Genomic DNA, 20,108 nt, shown 5'->3' on the forward strand with positions numbered 1-20,108 from the left:
ATTCTAACTCATGAACAACAGATACATGTAGACAACTGTGTGGCTTTAAATCCACTTCACAATATATTAGCTGTAAATTTAGGAGGCATTACTTGAGACTTTTTTCACTGGGGTCTTTACCTCACTTATCTCTGGACAAGAAGGTCCCCAGCTGAGTCAGACTTTGCAGCCCTACCTGTTCAGTCACTGTGAGCTGCTCTGGATGAGAGCACAAGCTAAATGCCTAAATGCCTAAATTGTAAATTGCGGTTGGTAAGCTAATGAGCTGCATTATGTCTGCTGTGATTAGATGTTATTTGCTCCCAGGATGCTTCGGCCTGCAGAATGGAACATTGGTACTTAGTCCGCCGCCACAAAATGAAGTATACCAGCCCTTGTGTGTGTGTGTGCGTGCTTGTATGGGATAGTGTTTCAGTGAGTCTCTCTGTGCCTCGGATGCTAATTTGAGCTCAGTAATTGTGTTTCCATTAAAGTGCTGGCATCAATTCTTCCAGGACATACTGCTAATTTAGCCAGCACCCAATGCCCTCCAAACCACCAAGCTTTCTCTCTTTCTCTCTCTCTCTCTCTCTCTCTCTCTCTCTCTCTCTCTCTCTCTCTCTCTCTCTCTCTCTCTCTCTCTCACACACACACTAATCATATACGGTATATATATATATATATACCAAGCTGCCACTTTACTGGAACCACTTTCTGCATTAGAGACTTAAAAGTCAGTGGTGCTGAAAAGATACGCACACACAAACACGCGCGAACACACACACACACATCCACACACACACACACACACACACACTGGCTGACTGGGTACACTTTGTATTTAACTGCATAGATCACCACAGCTCAACTTGCACTCCTGACGTACTATTCCAACAAAATGGTCACCACTTTACTATACCACTCAACTCAGAAGTGTAACGGACTCTGAGACGGTTTCTCATTGATGACTCATAGCGGAGATTTTGTGAATGCAAGGTGGTCCAGCTGTTTTATCCCCAAGGACTCACTATTGATGTGCCCCATTGCCTTCCAACGCAATGCGCTCTCACACACACACGCACACACACAAACACACACACACACAAACACACACACACACACACACACACACACACACACACACACACACACACACAGAGACAAGCTTCCGCTTCATTGGAATCACTTCTTAATATGGACCATATTGGGGATTTTTCAGATATTTAATATCAGTATTGGAGAGTTAAAAACAAATCTGATCTTGCATAAACAAGTTTTTTAGTTTTGGTTATCAAAGGGTCATCTTACAGTTGGAGAAGAACTAAATGTTAACTTGCAAAATAACCTGCAAGCATTCATGAAATCCGCATTTGTAACAAATACTGGCAAAACTACAAATGAAAATATTTGAGCATGGAGATTCGTTGTTCCATGTATTCCAGAAAATATTCTCATGGGCCTGTGAATGTTCTCATTTGTCCTGGTCATCGTTATCCTAAAAGCAATTTCAGTCAAAAGCAACTGGACTTGGTTCTTTGTCTAGGAAGACGTTTCACCTCTTCATCGCTTCATCAGTTCATGTAAGCATCTGACCAGGCTGGTCCAGTCCCAGCCTGGTCAGATGCGTACATGAACTGATGAAGCCTCTTGGATGAGAGGTGAAACGTCTTCCTAGACATTTTCATGGTTTTTTTCAGGCTGCACAGCAAGGACTGATCTGTCACCTGCTAAAAAGAACTGCTTTGATTAAATATCAAATAAAATCGTGGATTATAAAAAAGGCTATGATTTCTGTCAATGCATTAGCAAAATGTTTTTTGAAATAACCAAACAAGTATTGTATCCATGAGTGTATCATCACAATTAACCATGAAAGGTTACTTTATGTTCAGTGTGATGGATTAATAACTACACAACACGTATCAAGGGTGTGAACATTAATTTTCATATCATACACAAATGAACATAAAGGACAGATATTCAATTGGTTGTATGTTTTTGAAAATGGCCAGCAGTTATATGCAATAAACTGTAGACAGTTTGGAGTTGGTGGGCTACAAGATGTAAGACCAGCAGTACAGCCCTTTAAAACTAAAACATTTCAAGCTCAATTACACTGACGGAAGACTCACATTATATGCATTGATCTGGGATATTTCCTGAGCTCCTAAATCACTCTGTAACTTCCTCCTCAGAGCCCATGGGCCAGACGCCATGATCCTTGTGGATGGACAGCCTCTGCAGACCAACGGGGAGCTGGGTCTGTCCCAGATGCTGCACATAGCCAGTCAGATCGCGGCTGGGATGATCTACTTGGCGTCTCAACACTTCGTGCACCGTGATCTGGCGACCAGGAACTGCCTGGTGGGGAATGGCCTTCTGGTGAAAATAGGAGACTTTGGCATGTCCAGAGACATTTACAGCACAGATTATTACAGGGTAAGAATATGCATAACACACCTCTTTGTTCTTTTTTTTATGTATGTATCCGAAATGAAAAATGTCGACTTTGAATAATTAGCACATTGAATACAATCAAATTTATACCACGCCCACTGATTGGCTGAAAGGTGTAGATTTACTTTTAGTAACCAGACAGTTTAACTGTTTTGTATTTGATTGAAGTGCTTAATGAATGTGCCAGTATCAAACTGCTGGTAAAGACTGCAACAGTGAGGCTTAGATCTCAAGCTTGAGGAAAAACTTTCTCTGAGATTAAGTCACAAATTTGCGTGAAAAAAACTCTAAATACTTTGATTTGAAGATTAGAAAGAATGAAGAACACATACAAGGTCCGATTGACGTCATGCGTAATAAGTAACCATGTGTTACCTTCCGTAGAGATGGCTGGTTTGTTTCTGCCAGCAGCTCGTTTACAAGACTTGGTCAAAGATTTGTAGCAAACAAAGAAAAACAGTTAGAATGGAACAGACAGCTTTTGTTTGAACTTGTTTCAATTGTTCGCTATTTCCAGAGTAGTGCACTGTATTTGTGTAAAACAGCCGCAGTGTATGACAGACTGCATGTGGGCAGAGCCAATTATATTATCACTTTTCTACATGTTTAGGCTTACCAGAGTGATAAAGTATTGGACTTTTTACTCACAAAGGTTTTATTTCACTTACATCTGCACCAGGGACCATTGCTAGTTTTCTCATTAGTTTTAGTACATGTGTCACATGTAACACACTTCCCCTCTTTGTTCTGCATCTCTTATATTATCTCTGTTATACATTCAGAACATCCCACTGTTTCCATAACCATTGTTATTTTATTGTCTTTGCATATATTAGGAATCAGCACAGTTTAGTGAAACGGAGCGGGTGAGTAGGCTTTAACTGCATTCATATGCCTGTATACATTGTTAGGTTATACATTAATCCACCAGTAACACCATGTAATAATAGGAATGCAAGAGTAGCTGATGGGGTCTTTAGATACTTTGCTATCAGTGTTCTAATGGAGGTGTACAGTTGTGCAGGATCAAAAGCATCCATAGGAGCATACTGTCTACAGTATTCCCCTGCATTAGTAGTAGGCTATACAGACACCTCCTCAAGGTCCACTGTTTTGACTACGGTCAGGTGAGCCGTTATTCGCTTCTCTGTTGTTAGGCCAACAGCCCCTATATTTGTAGTGCGCCCCTATTCTGTCATTTATGGTAAATTAATTGAAACTGCAATAATGTCTCGGATGCTATGGTAATTCCGGCATGCAACAGCGTGGTGATCTTGAAGCAATGTATTTCCTTGACATAATAATATTTTTCCAAATTTTTTTTCCCGGATAGATTTGTAGATTTACCACTTTAACCTCAGAGAATATCTATGTTTTTTTACAACTTTAATCTTGAAAATTCTGAGTTACTTTCTCGAAATATAAATCCCCACCTTTATTTTTTCATACAATGGTCCCAATACGCCGTCATAGAAAATATCTTCTCTATGAGAACCAAACCAATTAAAAGTGTGTGACATTTCTCATGCACTGTTAAATGTGAGAAGTTGACTTTCTAGGAAATCGATTAAACTGAAAAAGATGAGAAGTTTGTTTACTTTATATCTACTTGTTAATTTCATTTAATTTTATTAAGTTGTGTCAACTTAAAAATAGGAAATATAATGAACTTGACCTTTCTAAGTATTAACGACTTAAGTTAGCTTAGTTAGCCTGACTTCACTGAATAGTTGTATTTCACTGAAAAAATTAACTTGTAGGATTTACTTAAAAAATCCTTGTAACAATTTGAACTCACTAAATATCAAGTACAAGTCACTCAACAATACCAAGTTTAATGTACTTGCCTTTAAGAGTAACATATGTGAAGAAATTGAGTAAATGTTACTTATCCCTGTTACATTTATCTAAATGAATTAAGTCCAAAACATTTTTCATAGAAAGGAAAATTGCTCTTAATAAGAAGTGTTTAGTACTTTTATTTAAACTTTGTTCAGTTATTTAGTTGTGTGGCACTCATTGACACACTCCTGTTTTTTGTACTGCAATAATGCTTAAGAATAGTATCTCCATCACAACCAGCACATCGCTGCCTAGGGACAGCACAGGGGTATCTGTTAGTGCTTCACAGTAACGTGCACTCTGTGTCCTTCCAATTCGATGTAGTCTTGTCAACAAGTCCTAACTGTCGTGGTGGGAAATTTTTAATTAAAAATGTATAATTATATATGTGATTCTGAAGCATAGGTATTACCTTTTAGAGTGTGAAGTTAGACATCAAAAACAGGAGAAAGATGAAATCAATGAAAGGCCTACCTGAAAGAAGTAGAGGACTTGACCCACTGGTGTCAGGACACCAACCTACTCATGAACAAGGCTCAAGAAATGTGGACTTTGGGAAGAAGAAGGGGAGGAACTACACCCCCCAGAATTTTGGTATTTTTCAACCTGGGCCCAATTTTAGAGACACTTAAAATAACAATCTGAGCCTGTCTTTGACTAAAACAAGCATGTTTAGTGGACATACATTGATGGTTGAGTATAGAGTGATCACCTTGCAATACAGGCCAATTCAAAAAATTCTTGTTACCATTAGTCACTTAGGCACTTCGAGTACCTAATAAAGGCCTGACCTGGGAACTGTAAACTGACTCAGTGGTGAGAAAGGAAAGGCAGAGACTGTTTTAACCTTAGATACCTGAGGAAATTACAGGTATCCCCTCAAATACTGAGGGATTTCTACTGCACCATCAAGAGCGTCCTGACGGGGAACATCACTACTTTTTACGGAAATAGTACCAAACACGACAGCCTCATTGCGTGACAGAATGTGGCACGCTAATCATTTCATCTCAATTATCTTGTTTTCATAATCGTTCGAAGCCTAAAAATGATAATTTAAAGTCAAATTTGATCAATTAAGCAGCTATAGAGGACAGAGGAGAAATAACCTCTTCCATTAGTGTGAGGAGGCTGCTACGGTCACATAAGGAGTCACTGTATAGCATCTTAAGGATAGTTTAAGGACTTAGACTAACTATTTTTTAGGATTTATATTTTTATAATGAGCCTGGACGAGATGTTGAAAATAATCATGTTAGTCACAGATGGAGAAAATGGAGAAGCCCGGCATTAGGTTTCCTGTTTCTGAAGAAGAGGTTTGTCTTCATAGATTATAACAACAGCAGCTCAGAGGGATTTTCAGGAGACTCTCTCAGCACTGTAATTGGCACAGTGGGAAATCATTTATATTTGGCAGTAAATGTCAATGAGTCCATTGAGTCCCGTCCTCCTAAGCAGCTTCTGTGGACTATTTTCTTTTTAATGGCTACTCCAACAGCAGGGGCACTGGAAGACAGCAGCAGAAAAGGCTGGATCTGCTGCTGTGGTTACAATAATAAACACTTGGTTGAGGTTATGGAACTATGGTCACGGTTAATAGAAACACTGACTGTCAGAAACGGTGTTGAAGGTGTTTTGTTGTTTTGAGTTCTTGAGAAATTAAGCTGACGTGAGTTATTTTCCTCTTTTCTTTGGTATTTTTTTATTTAGTTCATCCATTGGCAAGGGAGCCAAAAACTTCCTTTCCAGACACTGCGCAGGCACACATATCCTCCCAGCTGTACTCCATCTGAGAGGACAGAATGACTGGCTGATTAACATGCATCCGCTATCTCCAATTCAGGCTCCGACAGCCACAGTGACAGAGGATATCACTTTCTTACAGTGATTCTCCTCCCTGTGCAGACGCTTTGCCTGCAGTCAAACAGAGCTCTGGGAACTCTGCAGCTCAGACTGAGCAGATCGCAGTTCAGTATGTCTGAATTATCTAAGTTATCCAGAGGGCTATTTCACAAAAACAAAATGAAGAAATCCAAGATAATAAGGCTTGACCAAGTCTAGTCAGTGCATCCTGGCTTATGCGTTTCACGTCGGCCAAGTCAGGTTGAGAATGATCAACTAGGTCAAGCCAGGCAAGAGTACATTCAGATAAATGCAGGCTCACGGCCTATTTCAACAGACCACAAGGTTTAACACAAATGTACTGATGCTGAAATGGAAAAGAGGTGTGAGCCAAATCTGCAAATTGAAGCTTTCAAGGAAGTAAACCATATAATATGTATAAAAAAGGACACCCAGCCGATGTAATAAACAGTCAGAAAAGCGTGGCATAGCAGCCGACTGAATGCGTAAGTATTGTAGATATGGATTACTGCTTAACTGAAACCATCATAATTATATCATTCAAGACTACTACTACTATTACTACTTGTCATTTGCAGACATTTCATGTACACGTTCCCTTAGAAGTGAGCAGTGGAAGTTGTTATTCAGGAAATTTACCATTAAATTATAATGACATTTGATGGGGTCTCCTCCACTTTGCAATCCATGCCTGCAGTGATATGGAGCCAGTTGAAAGTCACCAAAGTGTCATTATTTTGTAATGTGGTTAATGTTACCTTGTGTCGTGTCGCTCCATGGAAGCTGGATGTGTAGTGCAGATTTTTTCTGCTGAGACGCGAAGCATTGACGTCGTGCTATTGTGGTAAGCTAGTTGGATTGTATAGTAGACACAATGTACAGAGTTTTTGTTTAAAATGAGCTTTAAACCCTCTCAAACTTTGGACACTTCATGTTGTTTTCTCTGACGTGTCTCTTCTCTTCGTCCCTTGGTATTTTCTCTCTCTTCCTCCACTTTTCAATCCAAGCCATCACAACTTCTTATATCATGATTCAGGCTTTGCAGGGTTAAGCATTCATGCCTTTTATTACCCACCAATCGGAAGTAGATCGCAGGAAAAATACAGTTTATTCAAATTTGGGTCTTAATGTTGAATTATCATTCCTGTCAGTGATAATAACATTAAGCTGTGGTCTGTGCTGGACCTTTCAGCAGGGACACTGAGGACGCTGAGTTCATGTTCTTGCTATTATTTCTGGAAATTTTATCAGTTTTAAGGCAAAAAATGAATAAATCAAATATAATCCAGATTAAAATATTTGTGTCTATGAATTGGATGTATTTTTGAAAAACTCAGAACATTTTATAGTTTGATTGACTGCTAGTCAACAGTGGTTTTATTGTCCCCAAGTATACATTTTTCAGATTAAATACATAATACAGACATTCTTTAACGTAACACCTAATCAAATACACATAATAAATATAAGTAAGCATTTCTGGCTTTAGTATTTCTTCAATTCTTGCTAGAAGCATGCCCATCAGATCTGTTTTTTTAAAAATGATCTTTGCTTATAAACAAGGTGAGTACGATGTTGACAAAAGTAATTATGGCAATAATACCAAAGTTGTAATACACAGGGTCAATCCTTTGTCCTCTCCTTCATGACAAAGCCCCCACACAGTGGTGATAATGTGTAACTGAAAAAACAACGGAAGAAGAGATAAGTCAGCTAATTAGAGCGTTTCAATATCAGAATCTTATCAATTTGGTCGATAATCCCCAAATAAATTTGAATCAAATTGACTTAAATTTCTTTGGGGATAACAATGACCCGAACCAATGAGAATATTTACAGGCTTGGTCGATAATGTTTTGCAATGCCTGATATTTTAAAGAGCCACGCCAACTAATTATGTTACCCCCATTCATGTTGACATAGTGCAAAACCGGAAGTTTAGCACTCAGTCCGGTCTCTTGTGATTTGTTAAGGAAAATCGATTCGAGTGCAGGCAATGTCATGGGGCCAGGCTGCCACTCTTCATTCACTCCAATACATGTATTTTTTTTTTGACAAAACTGAAGTACTCCATAAGCTTTATCTCCCGAATGAATGAGCTGTAAATGAATACGAACTCATTCACGAATGGATTTTGTTTTTTTGAAGAAATTGAATTAAATGAAGGTACAGCTTCACCCTCATCTCTTATTTGATTCCTCACTCGGAATTTTTTTTTAAAGTATTCAAGACAGTGAATGCAAATGAGCAGAGAGACAAGGCTATGTCAGGTTACACATAGTAATGATCACTAATAAGAGATTAAATGAAAGTTGTATTAGTGCTTATTGAATATTGAATAAATGACTAATTCATGATGGAGGAAAGGGTGAAGGATGGCAGGACAGGAGGAAGAGGGGAGGGAGGAGTGCAGGAAGGACGATTAGTCAGCGGCACACTGGAGGTCATTCATTATGTGAGCCTTGATTAGGAGGCACATATTTGACTAAATTAGTCAAGCTGCCTTATGATTTCACAGCAGTCGGAGTGCATGCGAGAGCAGATGAATAATGATTCACTCACTGCCAGCTCTATGCGCCGTCGTATAATAGAGAAGCCATTCTTGGTTATACGTCTTCTCATATCCTCACCATTAATCATGTGCGATTAAAGGAGGAATCCACCTAGTGACAAAATAGAGGAAGTGGCCGGTCTGTGTGTGTTATAACTCAGTAGGCTTTATCTGTTTCTTTATTGCCTCATAATTATCATCATTGAGTGTAAAGTTTTATATATACAAATTCTTAATGAAATGGGGCAGGGTGCATGTGCTATTGATTTGTAGCCAGCGGACAGTGCTTTTTAAACCCAGCAGGTCAACAGAAGCAATTTTTTATAAATTCTTGGTACTTATACAGGTTAGATCTATTAATTTGCCGACTACAACATTTTGTTTTTTCAGAAAAAATGTGTTTGTGGTACTTTTCAATGTTGCAGCTCACATATAATGCAAACTTAAAGCTTAATGAAATCAGCTGAGAGTTGTTTGTGAATTTTAAAAAGCAAAATAATGTTGTTTAGAAAATATACATCCCTTCCCTAATCCGATTTCTACAAATATCAGTTTTAACATCTGGCCCTGTTATTTGACTATGTTTCCCTTAATAATTGTGAGGTTTCAATGCTGGTTATATCATCCTCAAAGGGATCATTCATAAAATATGTATCATCTTTCTTGTGTGCGTGTGTGTGTGTGTGTGTGTGTGTGTGTGTGTGTGTGTGTGTGCGTGTGTGTGTGCATGTGTTTGTGTGTGCGTTCAGGTGGGAGGTCACACCATGCTGCCTATCCGCTGGATGCCTCCAGAGAGCATCATGTACAGGAAGTTCACCACAGAGAGTGATGTGTGGAGCTTTGGAGTCATCCTGTGGGAAATCTTCACTTATGGAAAACAGCCGTGGTTCCAGCTCGCCAATAATGAGGTACACCATCACTTACTTGTGTATATGTACAGTATAAGTCTGCAGTAATGTAATTTGTTTCATATTTGATACAAGATTTTTGGCACTTTACTGAAACTTATATCCTATGTCATCTACATATCATCAACCTATTGTACACAAGCTGATACATGTTATCTGCCACCCTGGTGCATTATCCGTGTCCGCCCTCATTCATAGACCTATAGACGTTCTGTGTGTAAATCTTTGCTAATTTTGAAAAATGTATGGTACAAATAACATTCATATTGTTACCTTTATTTCAAATATTTACTGGACATGCAGCATAGGTCTGTGGGTCAGACTCTAACACAGGCTGCCACAAAGGGCTCAGCCTATATGGGGCGCACGCTGTACCGGGTGAATTAGAGGTGGCTATTGGGTTATTAAATCTATAAATACTAATAGGTCTATAAATACTTAAATAAAAAAACCTGAATTTACTGGCTATTATATCATGAGTCACGCTTTGCAGTGTTAAGTAATCAAGCCTTTTATTACCCACCAATCGGAACTAGATCACAGGAAAAACACAGTTATTCAAATTACTTACTTACTGTTGAATAGTTGGCCATCATTCTTGTCAGTGATAATAACATTAAGCTGTGGTCTGTTCTGGACCTTACAGCAGGGACACTGAGGACGTTGAGTTCATGTTCTCGCTATTATTTCTGGAGATTTTAACAGTTTTAAGGCAAAATATAAATAAATTAAATATAATCCAGATTTAAATATTTGTGTCTATGAATTGAATGTATTTTTGAAAAACTCAGAACATTTTATAGTTTGATTGACTGCTAGTCAACAGTTTTTATTGTCCCCAAGTATACATTTTTCAGATTAAATACATAATGGGGACATACTTTAACGTAGCACCTAATCAAATACACATAATGAATATAAGTAAGCATTTCTAGCTTCAGTATCTCTTCAATTCTTGCGAGAAGCATGCCCATCAGATCTGTTTTTTAAAAATGATCTTTGCTTATAAACTCGGTGAGTACGATGTTGACAAAAGTAATTATGGCAATAATACCCAAGATGTAATACACAGGGTCTATCCTTTATGTCTACTTTATGACAAAGCCCCCACACAGTGGTGATAATGTGTAACTGAAAAAACAACGGAAGAAGAGATAAGTCAGCTAATTAGAGCAGAAAAACTTTCTGAGACCAGTTCTTTCATCTTTAAGAGCACCTTAAGGTTAACAGGGAGGATCAGAGTTATTTATTACTATGCCAAATACGGAAAAAAAAAAACACACTTTCATGTTACCTGTAGAACAAGGCTTTTTCATCTTGGTAGAGGAAATATGCTGTGACACTGGTGTCTCATCACTGAGCAGCTGAGTGAGTGTAGGGAGAGTCTTGACATTTCAGTGACACTTCCCAAACAGAGGATGGAGCAGAAAGACATTGAGCTCAGTGCCCGATGGGAGTAGTTGAGTCAGTATTGATCAACAAGCCTGAATCCCTGCAGTTTCATTATGGTCTGTTTGTGCTCTGGGGAAACATAAAAGCAACCTGTGATCTGTGATGGTGGAGTTATGGAAAAATCCATCAGAGATCAGCCAGACAAATTGATCTATTCTACAAAATTAACAAGGTTATAAGGTTTTTTATTGCCCCTTTTCACACATCCACTGCAAACCTGAAAAATATCTTGACATTAAAGTGGAATTTCGGTGTAAAATCATCCCAGGCTCGTTTTAGGCAAATACACATTATACACCATTTTTTTCGTGTACGAACTACTAATGGAGAAATCCGGGACAGACGCTGAAAGCCACTAACAGCCTGATTAGCTCCGGCGGCAAGTTGAACGCTTTAAAATGTATTTTTAACCACTAATACTGCTCCAAAAAACACCAAACCTCTGCAGTAGCATGATAAGAGCCCCTACACATTAATCGAAGCAGCGACAATGTAGTTAGTGAACCCGGAGTTCATTAAAAGAGTGTTTTGAAAGACTTGCCTACTGGCCCCGTACCAGCTTCTCTTCGCACTAAATCAAGTCAATTACCAAATACAACCCAAAAGGAAGGAGCCCATTGATGATATATTCCAGCAAAACACAGTTTGGTGAAATATCACTTATAACAGATGGTAAATGGTTTAGAAAAGTCCCATACAGCTTTCCCTGCAGCACCGAAACATTACGCAGATCTCAGGGGGCGTGTGTTGCTGGAAGACGCACAGTGAGTGCAGGCACGGGTAAAGCCGACTAGCCTGCAACTTGAAGTGAGGAGAGACAGAATGGTTCGTGTTTGTATCTTTCCCGCCTGCAAAACCAAAATGAAAGCTTACAACCCAGAAACTTTTCATAGGCTGCCATTGCTGTACAATGACCATGCTCTGATAAACCAGTGTCTAATGGTTTGGAGTCTGGACATTGAGACAACAATCAAGACGCTTAGGCAGAGGGATTACTGTGTCCGCAGCAAACATTTGGAAAAGGACAGCTTCATAATTCCTAGAAGAGCTTCTGAGCCAAAGAACCCAAAGAAGGCGTGCATGAAGAAGAATGCCATTCCACGAGTGCAGCAATTGGCTACAGATAGACCGGAGATAAAGATATTTGCTTATTTGTTGTGTAATATATGATCGGTTAATGTGTAGGGACTCTTATCATGCTACTGCAGAGGTTTGGTGTTATTTTGAGCAGTATTAGTGGTTACAAAAAGCCGTTTTAATGTGTGCAACTTGCCACCCCGAGTTAATCACTGTAAGCCGCCGCCAGCTTTTAGCGCATCTCAAGGATATCACCGTTAACAGTTGTTACACGAAATAAATGTCTAGAAGGCTTTTTTGATGAGTGTATTCGCCTAAAAAGAGCCTGGGATGATTTTACACTATTGTGAAGGCACATCATACAGCCGCTTGTTCTCTGGTGCATCCACAGAGTTGAATGGGGCATATATATTTATTTATAACTCGCATCGGCTAACTGCAACAAACCTGTGACGGTAAAGAAAAAGAGTAAGTTACAAAAAGACCGCAACGAAAATTTCTTAACTGGAGAGACGATGAGATTCATTAACTTTTGTCAGTGAGGAACGATCTATAATCATCGGACAAATTCAAATAACAGCAAGAGATTCTGTTGTCGGCGCTGTCAGCGCAGTCGGCGCTGTCGGCGCAGTCGGCGCTGTCTGCGCTGGCATACGCATCACAACTTGTTCTACCCAGGCACCCCCTCTCGCATTAACCAAACATAGTATTTCCAGTAAGCCAGAATGCATCTGAAATGGAGAATGTCTGGTTGTGTGGTACATGTGTAAAGGAGAAACTCCAGACTATCTCCGGAACCAATTCTTCAGACATTGTCCGGGGCTCATGAGGTGTCTTTTTGCACACATCATCAGCCCTGTTCTGATATTCATGCACACGCTTTCTTCTGCCGTGTTATTTGACAATGTGAATGAGATCTCAGTGGATTCATCAAATAATTGAAATCATCATTCTTTCCACGTAAAACTGAACAGCGCACAGAAGGAACAAAATATTGCTGATGTCTTCATACTGTGGGCCCAAGAATTGCCTTATCACTGGTCTGCCTCTATGTGTCTAAATACCCTTTTTATATACAGTTGTGATGATTTCTTGAGGGAAATCAGGAAAGAAAAGAGCTTTGCCTGGATTCCCCTCCGTTATTTCAGCAAAGAGTTCATGTCTCTGGGTCTTGGATTGTCAGTTTAACTGCAGAACTGTACTTCGGAAAGGTTTGATATTACAGCAGCAGTCATACCCCATCATAACCCTAGAGAGTGAATAAATGCTTTCATAAGACAGGACACACATGGTCTATTTTTCAAGAGCAGACATGGTGATTCTTCTTGCTGAGTTTTTTTTTCTCATGAAAACCAGTTTGATATAGTCTGTACCATAATCATACAGAAGCCATTACTTTAATAATACCCAGGGGTGTGGCAAGAAAAGAACATTAAAAAAGCCTCCAGTTGTCATTAATTCATTGGTCATCAACAGAAAGAATTTTCCTCAAGTAAAAGTCAAATTCTTAGTATAAAAATGTTCTTGAATGAAACGAAAAGGTACATGTTTAAGTGCAAGAAATAGTTTTTTCCAGTAGCTTCACAGTGAACAACTAAAACAAGGCCAAAATATAAGTAACAAAATAATGTATTCAAGACAGAAAGTGTGAGCAGCTGAGTATGACATGACTGTTGCTGTGGAGATGAGCACATTGAATTCACTAACAAACTACAACAGTAAATCAAAGCAGATTAGAAAACATGGACACATTGCTAAAATATGATTACACATACCAAGAAGATGAGGAATAAAGGCATAAAGGTTTTCTGCTCTTAAGGGCTATTTATAAATAGATATTCTTTGAAAGTAATGGACATGCACTGGTCCAATTTTTACTCATCATGATACTTATTTCATATCTAATCCTATAGTAACGCTCTCTTTTTCTAAAATGTTTCAAATCTGTATACCACACTGTGTGAAGCTCATTGTGTCCTGTTAGAGAAGGGGATCACAGGATGGCTGTGGCACGGAAATACGTGGCTCGCTTTGACTGAGTGAATGGACCTGATCACAGAAACACTACATTGTGTAATGACATTGGCAAAGACATTCTATTCAATTTGAAACGGTCATGGCTCATACCTGATCCATCCGGTGAGTATCTGCTCACTAATATTTAATTTTATTATATTAATGTTTAAATGTGTCCTGTCACATGCCACGGTCACCTTCACTTTGGACTCATGCCGGTTTGCTTCTTACCCCCACCTTCAATCGTTTGGAATGACACACAAAACAACTCAATGCAAAATCCAAAATACACCAAGATTTCATCATTATTTACAACAGTGTTTCCTCACCTCATCCAGGCTCCCCCTTACAGCCATCCTGCACAGACACCCACAGAGCTTTTCTCTTTGTTAGCCTGAATGAGAGAAAATATGTATCTCCAAAGAACTCATACGCAATAATATTTCAAATTTCAAACCAAGGTAGAAGATAAACATCTAAACAGACACCAAAGTGTATTAGTGGCTGCGAACACTCATGTCTCTTAAACATTAAATAGTTTTGACAAAGGATCTGACTATAATGTAGCATTTGGACTGTTGTTTAAAAAGTTATATTTCTAGTTCCTGGACAAATGGCCTGAGGGAAGATATTTTCTTAATGGAAAGTGTCAGTGAGGCTTTTTAAGTGACTGCACACTGGAAAACAAAGAGGAAATGAATCTCTTGCAAAAAGTGCTGAGCATAAGTAAAATATAATAGACCCTCTATGACAGCAGGAGGAAAAGATTTGACTGAGCAAGTTTCTCATGATATGTGTTGGGTTCCATAACTGCCAATTTACTGCACACAATTGAAATAAGGTAATTATTACTATAAATGGATTAATTTAATTTCAACAGCAACCACACTGTCTATTTAATGCTGTACACCAACAGTGGATTGTGCCATTGATCGGAACTAAATAACTTAGATAAAGATTTAATGACTTTTTGGTTTGGGTTAAGTATGGTAATAATTTGAAAATCACCGCTCAATTCACTGCTTATTTCAGTAAACAAATAATAAGTTAGAAGCTGAACCCAGGTTATCGGCAGAAAACAGCAATGTTCTACTGTGTTTGGTCTCCTTAGTGTTACCGTTCAAAAATTCAAATAAAAATAAAAAATACAAGCTACGGTATAGCTCAGAGACACTTACCCCTCATCTTACCTCTCTATGTTGCAAATTGTAATTTGTACTTTTTTATTTGGCATCAACCTCACATTTACCCTTATTTTCAGAAACATAAACTTGAATCATAAATAAAAGCTTCAGGTCCCATGTACACCTGTGAGACACAGCTGAGACAGGAGCTTGCACGGAGCTGGTGCAGACAGCTGCATAGATTAATGAGAACGTGTCAGATGTGTCAGTGAAATACTCTGATGCACTTACGGTCTAGACAGGGAGTCACATCAAAGAATTGACCTTTCATTGGTAATGGTTATATTGTCAGATTTGGTGGAGAAGGCTCTGCAGTTTGAATGAGCTCTGGATGATTGTGAGGTGAGAGAGCTGACACCCTAAACACTTGGGATACAGCATCAGATATACATGAACATGAGCTTAGCAAGATACGCTTCAATGACATGAGGAGGAAGTTGTAGTGATGGATTGACATTGCAATTGAGGATCAACAAGGTGATAAAAGCACTTTATAAAGACCACCTATGAATATGATTGGATAATACTGGTCACCTGGTAGAAATGTTGCATCAATAAGCCAATGATATGAGACAGCTGAGTTTCATCGCTGCTATGAGTACACTTCTATGTGCAAAACTAATCATGGCAAAAAATACACTTGAGCGCCTGACCCCCAAGTGCCGATGTCATGCATCTGATGGCTGATGGGATAATGGTGATTTGGTACTGAGCAGTTAAACCCTGCTGTTTGGAGCTTGGACTGCCAAACATTTTATTAGCTTTCTCTTGTTGATACTGATACTGATAACAAGGACAGAAATAATTGGCTCAGGAGTTGTGGACCATGAACTGTATATGCTCACTTGTAGCAGCATTGGTCTATAGTGGATTTACAATTACAGGTCTAATTGATGCTCACTGTAGAAAGGTTGAAGCTGTTTCTGGGACATAGAGAGTCTCATTAAGGGAAATATATTTAACTGGAGAACTGCCTAATAACTCCTGTGGTACATACAGATGCCTCATTCCAGGAAACTGCCAAGCCAGCTTAACTCAAGGTCTATTTAGCTTCTCTCTTTAGCTTGCTGACTCTTGAACATTTACAAATAACCTGCCTACCCAAGCGTTGGTTAGCTTCAGACATCATATAATCAATATACAATTCTGTTTTTCCCTAGAAAGTATCCCAAGCATAAATAGTAGTATCGGGAGTTTACAAGCAGATACAAAGCAGTCCAAATGAACTCACAATCTCAATCAATAAATCGATCAATCGATCAAAATAGTGCATGTTGTCACAAAACAACAATATACAATAACAAAACACATAAAGATTATGTTAAAACTCCATGAATTGCAATTATATTTATATATTTTTTGAGTTAAGACAGTAACAGAATATGAAGTCATAGTTGATCAGTGCTGTCTAGTTTGACAGTTTTATCCGGGTTTTTCTGAGCCTGAAAAACTGCAATGAACGTACCTGCAGACTGGACAGTGACGCTGTCGGTCATGGTTTTAAACCCGCCCCACATGAGATGTAGGGTTGGATTGGTCCGTCGGATCTCAAGTCTGCTGGAAAACTGGCTGAATGGGAGAGGGGCCGGGCAGAATCATCTGGTTTGTAGGCTACTGTGAAAGTATACCCAACATTAAAGGAATGGTAAAAGACAAAAAGTTTGGAATTTTTACATTTACATAACTCATGGGAAGTCCTTATAATACATACAATAGATAAATATTACCTATTGTACTTATTATTATGAAGTCTCCACTCATTGATTCATCATTAGTTACATTGAGTAATACTCATGATATTCCAAGAATATTTATATTGATAGAAAATCCATAATAGACGTTTTGCATTGACATCAAATTCACCACCTACTGTAGCTGAAACTGCCACAGAAGCAGTTTGGAGTATTTTGTTGAGTGTGTATGTCTGTCCGTGACCAGATACAGTCACGGAACATTACAGGTGTGTAGAGATCAAAATTAAGGCCAAGCTTGAAAATAGGTGTGATCTGAGCAAAGGGGCCTGACGTAGAGGAATAGAAAGAAACTTTAGACATCCGGTCCGATTTGGCGTTGGGTCTTGTGTGATAACATCACGAGATAGTTTCTAGTTCCAAGTGGGATTGTTTTTATAAACAATGGTTATGACAAATAATGTACTCATAAGGGCTTTATGCATTAATTTCTTTATTATATTTAAGTGCTTCGTGGGTTTCATTTGAAGGAGGGATTTTTGCTCTCCCAAATATTCAGCAAAAACTAAATGTTCTCGGTGACATCATGCAGGTTGTGACAAATGGCAAGTGATGATTGGTAGGGCACCAGAAGGTATTCTGTCATGTCTCTTGGCTAAGTCAAGGCTAGAATAATGAATTTACAGTCACCATCTTAACACACAAAAAGCAGTGTCATATGATAGACCTGCATCCATTGTTTTTATGTAAAACTAGATGTCAGTGTTTCAGGATATGCTACAGTCTTATTTTGCAGCATCTGTGTTTCAACTCTTCAGATAAGCAGCAGTTTTAACACATTCCCTTGATTGAAACATCCTTACGACCATACTGTTACTACTTTTCCGCATTAAGTGTGTGATACATGTAAAAAGTAAATTTACTTTTTCTAGTCTTCTGACCACTCAAGGCACCTTCTCACTACTTGTCACATTCATCCATTCACACAGACATTCATACACTTATGGCAGTGGCTGTCCATCATCTAATCAAATAATCAAAACCACATTCACACACCTATGCACAGCATCAGGAGCAATTTGGGGTTCAGTATTTTGCCCAAGGTCACTACAACATGCAGACAGAAGGAGCAGGATACCGAATTGCTGATCAAACCGCCGATCTTCGACTTCTGAGGCCACAGCCACCCAATCATCCGTCGTCAAAAAATGTAGCACTCTGTGATGCAGATGTACTGTATAATGATGCATAACCAATGCTTTCTGTGAACTAAACAATATAGTATGTCCTGTTTAACAGTGTATCTTACTGTCTTTCTAGGTTATAGAGTGCATAACTCAGGGCAGGGTACTGGAGCGCCCCAGGCTCTGCCCCAAGGAAGTCTATGATATGATGCTGGGCTGCTGGCAGAGGGAGCCACAACAGCGCCTCAACATTAAAGACATTCAGAAGATGCTCTTTACAATGATGAAAGCCACACCGGTCTATCTGGATATACTGGGTTAGGAATGGAAACGAGGGGAAAGGAATTGGATGTATTTTTGGTTGGACTCTATCTTCACTGGAATAGAAATGAGTACACTGGATTGGAAGGAAACGGTTTGCCTTGAAGGGGAAGTCTGTTCGGGACTCACAGCATAGTCTCTGATCTAACCATGTGAATCGGAATGAGGGACGGACTGTACCTTGCATCCAACTGCGTGACATATAAGGAGTGGAATAAATGGACTAAAGTGGAGTAATGTGCATTTAACTGGATTGGAATGAACTGGACATTGCATTGCATCACATTATAATCAAAGGAAATGTCTTGGATGTTACCTAAACTGCTAGGTGTTGGCTTGTTAAAGCAAGTCTTGTTAGGTTCAGTCTTGCTCCTTTTGGAATGAACTCATAACTAAAAGACTTGGCTATGAAGATTGGATTGCATCATACTGGAATGAGCATTGTCAGTACCTGATTGTACTGGTTTGGTCTGGTCTGGTCTGGTCTCGTATGGTTTTGTTTTCTTATCCTAATAATTGAGGTACCATCATTTCCTAGCCTATGCCTTCTCATTACACCCTGTTTAGCTCAGTACAGCTTTGGGTCTATCTTGATTAAGCCAGGTATAATCTGGATCATCTTGACAATATTTCAAATATTCTGTCCTAGATTATATTGACCTCACCCTAGTGTGTTTTATCTCTGTCCCTTGGTAAGTCAGGCCATCGAGTTGACCCATCCTTTTTGCTAGGCCCTATTTGGCTTGTGCTTTTGCCTGGTCCTCACACAGTAAACTATCCTTGACTCACACTGCGTAATGTAGAAGTTTGTGAGGTGGACCTGTCCAGAGCAATCTAAAGAAACCTTTTTAAACATGTGGCTTGTCTATTTACCTGTAATTGCTTGGGCAGATTTGACTTAATGTCCCTTATGTAGAAAGTGTGAAACATTCTGGAGGATCTCCATGATACACTGTCACACTTTTGAAGTACTAAATGCATCTGTAAAGTAAATCTCTTAGGGTTATAATTTGATTTAATGACCTACTTTTTTCATGTGAGATAGTCGTTTGATGGGTGGTTCTTAGGAAAACCATGGAGAGGGGAATGGAAATGCTGCATTATTTCATGTCATCATAAAACCAGCAGCATCTAGATGGTTGCGACCAGAATTGCCCTGATACAAAGAAAGAGGCTTGAATGCCGACAAAGTAAACTGCCACATTAAGGGAATTAACTATTCACATGACAGGATAGATTTCGTTTTTTAAAACTGTTCATTTAAACATCAAGGGAGGAAAGTCAACATGAAATGACAATCTGAATAAATCAAACATGTCATGTGCAGCAGCTACTGTGTTCTTAAGTGCTAGTCCAATGTCAGCACGCTGTTTTCATCAGCAAACCTTCATAGAGACACCTTCTAGTTGGACCAGTGTTACCCAACTGAGCTGTTCAGTTCTGCAAGAGCCCGACCAGACCTTCCAATCCTGAGCTTGGAAGTGTTGCCTGAGTGACCGTCTGTCGCCATAGAGATGGACCTAAGTGCCTCCTACTTCTTTCTAAACACTGGGAACTCAAAAATAGTCTTTCAAAATAAGAGC

General features: G+C 39.0%; 1 protein-coding gene across 1 annotated transcript in view; it reads left to right on the forward strand.

The window, feature by feature from the left end:
- The window catches only part of LOC310949617 (NT-3 growth factor receptor-like), a gene marked incomplete at its 3' end in the record, with an annotated part of 217,476 nt that extends 198,950 nt beyond the window's left edge, over positions 1-18,526 (forward strand). The window contains exons 16-18 of the mRNA XM_083917114.1: positions 2,175-2,418; positions 9,442-9,600; positions 18,341-18,526. Coding sequence (XP_083773240.1) covers positions 2,175-2,418; positions 9,442-9,600; positions 18,341-18,526 — 589 coding nt within the window. The remainder of the gene's footprint in view (positions 1-2,174; positions 2,419-9,441; positions 9,601-18,340) is intronic.
- Positions 18,527-20,108: the final 1,582 nt, after the last annotated feature.

The sequence above is a fragment of the Echiichthys vipera genome (genome assembly GCF_963691815.1).
Source record: "Echiichthys vipera genome assembly, chromosome: 7".
In the NCBI taxonomy this organism is placed as follows: Eukaryota; Metazoa; Chordata; class Actinopteri; order Perciformes; family Trachinidae; genus Echiichthys; species Echiichthys vipera.